This window comes from Colobus angolensis, unplaced genomic scaffold (assembly GCF_000951035.1).
Source record: "Colobus angolensis palliatus isolate OR3802 unplaced genomic scaffold, Cang.pa_1.0 Scaffold119, whole genome shotgun sequence".
Classification (NCBI taxonomy): domain Eukaryota; kingdom Metazoa; phylum Chordata; class Mammalia; order Primates; family Cercopithecidae; genus Colobus; species Colobus angolensis.
The window spans coordinates 244,446-251,233 of NW_012113030.1; the positions used below are offsets into that span (position 1 = coordinate 244,446).

General features: G+C 41.1%; 1 protein-coding gene across 1 annotated transcript in view; it reads right to left on the bottom strand.

The window, feature by feature from the left end:
* Positions 1–1,650: 1,650 nt before the first annotated feature.
* PPP2R3C (protein phosphatase 2, regulatory subunit B'', gamma) overlaps positions 1,651–6,788 on the bottom strand; it is a 34,642-nt gene continuing 29,504 nt past the window's right edge. The window contains exons 8-10 of the mRNA XM_011926552.1: positions 6,177–6,314; positions 4,152–4,211; positions 1,651–1,956 (exon numbers count right to left, since the gene is read on the bottom strand). Of these exons, the coding sequence (XP_011781942.1) occupies positions 1,768–1,956; positions 4,152–4,211; positions 6,177–6,314 (387 nt within the window). The 3' untranslated portion in view covers positions 1,651–1,767. The remainder of the gene's footprint in view (positions 1,957–4,151; positions 4,212–6,176; positions 6,315–6,788) is intronic.

The window sequence follows — 6,788 nt, forward strand, 5'->3', positions numbered from 1 at the left end:
TGCCTTTAAACAGGGAGAACTGAAAATAATACTGTGAATCCTGGTAAGCGTTTAAAAATAATGAGGAGAATATTGCCTTTAGAAAGTCAAAATTTTTGGTTTGAGACAGGGTTTTACTCTGTTGCCCAGGCTGGAGTGCAATGGTGCAATCATGGCTCACTCCAGCCTCGACCTCCTGGGCTTAAGCAGTCCTTCCCTGTCAGCCTCCCAAGGATCAGGGATGACAGGCTCATACCACCATGCCCAGCTAATGTTTTTTATTTATTTTTTTGTACAGACTTAGTTTTGCCATGTTGTCCAGGCTTGGAATTAAGTTTTGTAAAACGTAGCTCTGGTATTGGTTAATAAAACTAGACAATTTTTTTTTTTTTTTTTTTTTTGAGACGGAGTCTCACTCTGTCACTCAGGCTGGAGTGCAGTAGCGTGATTTTGGCTCACTGCAAGTTCCGCTGCCCGGGTTCATGCCATTCTCCTGCCTCAGCCTCCCGGGGAGCTGGGACTACAGGCGCCCACCAGCATGCCCGGCTAATTTTTTGTATTTTTAGTAGAGACAGGGTTTCACCGTGGTATCCAGGATGGTCTCGATCTCCTAACCTCATGGTCTGCCCACCTCGGCCTCCCAAAGTGTTGGGATTACAGGCATGAGCCACCGTGCCCGGCCGAGAAATTTTTTATACCAATGATTTTCATGAAAGTAAAACACTAGTTTGAATACATTTTATTAAAACATCCAATTAAAAGAAAGAACAAGGCTGGGCATGGCTCATGTATCATGGTGGCTATAATCCCAGCACTGTGAGAGGCTGAGGCAGGCAGATTACCTGAGGTCAGGAGTTCGAGACTAGCCTGGCCAACATGGCGAGACCCCATCTCTACTAAAAATACAAAAATTAGCTGGGCATGGTGGTGCACACCTGAAGTCCCAGCTACTCAGGAGACTGAGTCAGGAGAATCGCTTGAAGCTGGGAGGTGGAGGCTGCAGTGAGCAGAGATCATGCCACTGCACCTCAGCCTGGACAACAGAGGGAGACCGTCTCAAGAAAAAAAAAAAAACAACAACAAAAAAAACGAAAACCGAAAGGCTGGGTGCCGTGGCTCACATCCGTAATCCCAGCACTTTAGGAGGCCGAGGCGGGCAGATCAGTTCAGGTCAGGAGTTCGAGACCAGCCTGGCCAACATGGTGAAACCTTGGCTCTGCTAAAATACAAAAATTAGCCAGGTGTGTTGGCAGGCACCTATAATCCCAGCTACTCAGGAGGCTGAGGCGGGAGAATCATTTGAACCCCCTAAAAAAAAAAAATCCTAATCCTAACCCAGAAATAAAATGGCTCTACTCTAATGAATGGGAAAATTTGTAATCTTTGAGATTTTATATATATAGACACACACACACACATAGTGTGTATGTATACATATATGCACTGTCAGTCAAATATTCACATTCTAAATGACTGTCAGAAATATTCCATGGAAACTTCATCTCTGAAGATTATGCATGTTTAAACTGAACATCATCTATCTACAGCAAATCACACTTCCCATCTTTGAACTAAAAGGAACCAGAACTTACCCCACCTCCTAACAAGCAATATTTGGTCCTATTGCTTCTGAACTATTGCAACCAGAATTCCAGTAACCAAAACATTTGCTGTGTTCTCTAGGCATATCAAGTGTTTTATTTAGACCATTCTGAGGATTTTGCTTTAAAGGCTTTACACGCAGCATTCAAGTGTCTCTTAATATAAGACAGTCTACTCTTTCAGAGATCATGTATCATCAAGGTCTGTAGAGTTTTCACTGTCATTTGCAACAAGAGCTTCTCTGTTCTCGTAAGTCCAGAAGCCATTCAAATCGATTAGAATGGTGGTTACCGTGTCTCCTTGATTACTGTTGATTAAATCCTGAAGAGAGATTTTCAAAGGATCCTTTGGTTTTACCATGTCAAAGATTTCATCCTGCAAAAGAAAAAAAAAAATACAATGAAATTTCATCCGCTTAATTTCTATCACACATCGTGATCCAAAATTCAGGGCTGTCTGCATCCACTGAAGTACAGAGGAATAAAATTGAGGGCTGCCACTTGGGCTTATGTTAATTTTTTGTTCTACTTTTTTTCTTTTCCATTTAACAGGCAGTTTCCTTTTCTCTACCTACAATCACAAAATTTTATTGGATAACTCCTTAGCTATGTGATAGCTATCCTTCATTTTGTAGATGAAGAAACCAAGGCTCAGTGTCTAATCCAGCTACATAGGTAATTAGTGGCAGAACTATTCAATGCAGTGTTCAGGGACTGCAGGTTAACTAATTTCTTACATATTTTTCTGTTGCCTTCTAATTGGTGGTGAAACAAGATTTTGTCGTAGTTTTTGTTTTTTTGTTTTGTTTTGTTTTTGAGATGGAGTCTCGCTCTGTCATCCAGGCTGGAGTGCAGTAAAGCGATCTCGGCTTACTGCAACCTCCGCCTCCGGGGTTCAAGCGATTCTTCTGCCTCAGCCTCCCGAGTAGCTGGGACTATAGGTGTACGCCACCACACCCAGCTAATTTTTGTATTTTTAGTAGAGATGGGGTTTCCCCATATTGGCCAGGCTGGTCTCGAGCTCCTGACCTTAAGTAATCTGCCCGCCTTAGCCTCCCAAAGTGCCGGAATTATACGCATGAGCCACTGCACCCAGCCTTGTTTTTTTTTTTTGAGACAGAGTTTCACTCTTCTTGCCCAGGCTGGAATGCAATGTCATGATCTCGGCTTACTGCAGCCTCTGCCTCCTGGGTTCAAGCGATTTTCCTGCCTCAGCCTCCCAAGTAGCTGGGATTACAGGCATACACCACCACATCTGGCCAATTTTTGTATTTTTAGTAGAGACGGGGTTTCTCCATACTGGTCAGGCTGGTCTCAAATTCCTGACCTCAGGTGATCCACCTGCTTTGGCCTTCCAAAGTGCTGGGATTACAGACGTGAGCCACCGTGCCCAGCCCCTTCTTTTTTTGTGTGAGATGGAGTGTCCCTCTGTCACCCAGGCTAGAGGGCAGTAGTGCGATCTTGGCTAGCTGCAACCTTTGCCTCCTAGGTTCAAGCCATTCTCCTGCCTCAGCCTCCCGAGTAGCTGGGATTATAGCTGTGTACCACCACGCTCGGCTAACAAGGGTTTGGTTTAATTTTTTTTGCCAACAGTTCAACTCAATTAAACATCTAAATGTTTCAGAGATAGTGACAAAGCTTCATTTCCAATATTGATGTCAACATTTTATTAGGATAGGAGAGGAGTTCTTTCTGGATATGCATTAGATATCCAAAAAGAAGCTAAATTCTGCTGAAACTTACTGGAACATATAGAAGACCTCCTTCTATATTATGAAGTGTACAACAGATATTTACAGGGAATTAGTACATGTTTTCTAATCTTTTTGTAGTAAAATTACTACAAAATTTGTAGTAAAATAAAATTTGTAGTAAAATTACTCACGTGAAAAGGCTCTTTGAGGTAGCATACTGAAAAAAAGTGCCTGAACCTAAACAGTTTCCAAGGCAAAAATTCAGTTTACAGTTGAATAGACTGCCGTAGGATGTAGACTGTACTGACTGTCTTAATTTTCTTTTTTTTTTCTTTTGAGACGGAGTTTCACTCTTGTTGCCCAGGCTGGAGTGCAATGGCGCAATCTCAGCTCACTGCAACCTCCACCTCCAGGGCTCAAACGATTCTCCTGCCTCAGCCTTCCGAGTAGCCAGGATTACATGCATGCACCACCACGCCCAGCTAATTTTTGTATTTTTAGTAGAGATGGGATTTCACCATGTTGACCAGGCTGGTCTTGAACTGCTGACCTTGGGTGATCTGTCCACCTTGGCCTCCCAAAGTGCTGGGATTACAAGTGTGAGCCACTGCGCCTGGCCCCCTGACTGTCTTAATTTTCAATTAAAATGAATGAATGCTTCCAATGAGAACACAGTGACGACAATACTAAAATTATAAACTATATAAATAGTCCAAATGTGGTCTCAGTTTGTAATGATTTAAATATCAGTTCAGAACAAAAAGCAAATACTTGATTCAAATAGTACTTCATTACTTGCTTTCATATAAAATTTCATGTAATACAAATGACTATCTCATAATTATCTGGTAATATGTAAATTAAAGGAAAAGATAACCTTGACATCTTGAAACGAAACAGGATCTTGTCCATGGATTTTCATTAGTTCCTGTATGGCCTGTATTTGATAGAAATAAATCTGTAAGTAAAAAATGAAATACACAACATCCCCTCTCTTGCCCCACAACCCCTTTCTACTTATACTTCCTTTCCTATCAGACCACAAACCTCATCATTCTCTCTTTTGACAATCTTTTTAGCTTTCTTGACCTTATTCCACATCAATGAGCAAAACCTAAATTCTCAGTGTATTGACCTTTTTAGACTTGTATCTTAACTATCGAGAACTTCAGGAAAAAAAATAAAAAGACTACAGATTGCTGCGTCTACATAGGAATGTTCTCTAACTTCAAATGGGCCCTCAACATGGCATCACAATTATTCTGTTTGATCTGCTCCTCTCATTTTCCACGAATGTTATTCCTGTTTTCACTATTCTCTTAAGACCCCCAATGTACTGTCTCCCTTCCTACCCTACACTTTGCTTTCTACGTAATACAAGAAATGGAGGTAGACCTCCCAAAACTCTTCCTTTTTATAAACTTTAACAAAAAAAATGAAGAAACTGCTGTCATCCAGTGGGACTACAAAATACTTCAGGTGAGCATTATTCAGTGGAAATGTGAAGTTTAAAATTCTTGGTGAATAGTCAACTAGCTTTGTTCCTAATGCCTACTCTGTATGTGTTAGCACTAATAATCAGAGTATCCATAAAAGAATCTCTTTGAAGTAGATAAGCATCTGAGTACACGCTATGTTAATATAGTAATAGGCTTGGATGGTATGATCTAGAGTGAATCATCCAGGCCTAGCTTTATCACTAGGATACTGATGTCCGAAAGCTCTATGAATAGCCCAGGATTATAGGGCTCAGCACTGGACTCTTTTTTTTTTTTCGAGACGGAGTCTCGCTCTGTCGCCCAGGCTGGAGTGCAGTGGCCGGATCTCAGCTCACTACAAGCTCCGCCTCCCAGGTTTACGCCATTCTCCTGCCTCAGCCTCCCGAGTAGCTGGGATTACAGGCGCCCACTACCTCGCCTGGTTAGTTTTTTGTATTTTTTAGTAGAGACGAGGTTTCACCATGTTAGTGAGGATGGTCTTGATCTCCTGACCTCGTGATCCACCCACCTTGGCCTCCCAAAGTGCTGGGATTACAGGCATGAGCCACTGAACCTGGCCGATTTTTAAGTTTAATAAAAGCATTTACATAACAGATTTCAGAAGGAAATCAAGTATGTTTTTAGTTTTTTATTTCTTTCCTATTTAAAAAAATATAAATGAGTTAAAGCTGATTTGACTAGATGTAAAATAAAATTATGTATATGTCAGGGGCTGTACTACCATTGGAAATACAAATATGTGATAAATTCTGTACTTGTGATGAAAAACTTGTAAGATGCTAAGCAGTTCAGAAAAGGTAGCTCCTTTCCACAGAAATTTTTATAGACTTTGGTAGTTGTATTTTTTTTTTTTTTTTTTTTCTTTGAGACAGTCTTGCTCTGCTGCCCAAGCTAGAATGCAGTGGCGTGATTTTGGCTTACTGCAACCTCCGCCTCCTGGGTTCAAGTGATTCTCCTGCCTCAGCCTCCCAAGTAGCTGGGATTACAGGCAAGTGGACCCAGTTATTGGGGAGGCTGAGTGGGAAGACTGCCTGAGCCCAGGAGTTGGAGGTTGCAATGAGCTATGATCGTGCCACTGCACTCCAGCGTGGGTGACACAGCCAGATGTTTTCTCAAAAAAAGAAAAAAAATAAATAAAAATCACGAGTTAGGTAAAATGGTTACTAAATATTTAATTTACACAAAATGATACATCTTTAATTTGCTCCTTTTTCTAATTTCCTAAAGTAGATGCTGATTTTAGATCTTTAACGTTTTCCAGTATATACATTCAATACTATAAATTTCCCTCTAGCCAGTGCTTTTGCTGCATCTCACATTTTTTTTTTTTTTTTGAGACAGACCCGGCCACAACCAAATGATACCTTAAGGAACAATGACTCACTTATGCAAATGAGACTTACCCTAAAGAAATAATTAAGTGAAAAGACATTCAGATATCCTTTGTTCTCAATATCAAGCAGTTTGAAAATATACTGTAGAGCTGCGGGTTCCTTTCTGTTTTCTAATGCAAGAACAAAGTCCAAGTAGGTCTTATAGTCCTGCAGAACAGAAAATAATGTTCATTAGAGAGGCCTTAGTTGAAATTAACTTTCAAGTGCATATTAAGATTTGAAGCTATTTTGCAATCAAAGGTGGCAAATTTAATTTTTTCCCTAAGTTATGAAATGAGAAATCCATTTATATACTTAATATTGATTTCTAAGAATTTTTTTTCTTTTTCTTGAGACAGAGTTTCACTCTTGTTGCCCAGGCTGGAGTGCAATGGCATGATCTCGGCTCACCACAACCTCCACCTCCTGGGTTCAAGCAATTCTCCTGTCTCCTGAGTAGCTGGGATTACAGGCATGTGCCACCATGCCAGGCTAATTTTGTATTTTCAGTGGAGACAGGGTTTCTCCATGTTGGTCAGGCTGGTCTCGAACTCCCGACCTCAGGTGATCTGCCTGCCTCAGCCTCCCAAAGTGCTGGGATTATAGGTGTGAGCCACCACGTCCAGCCACAGGAATGCTATA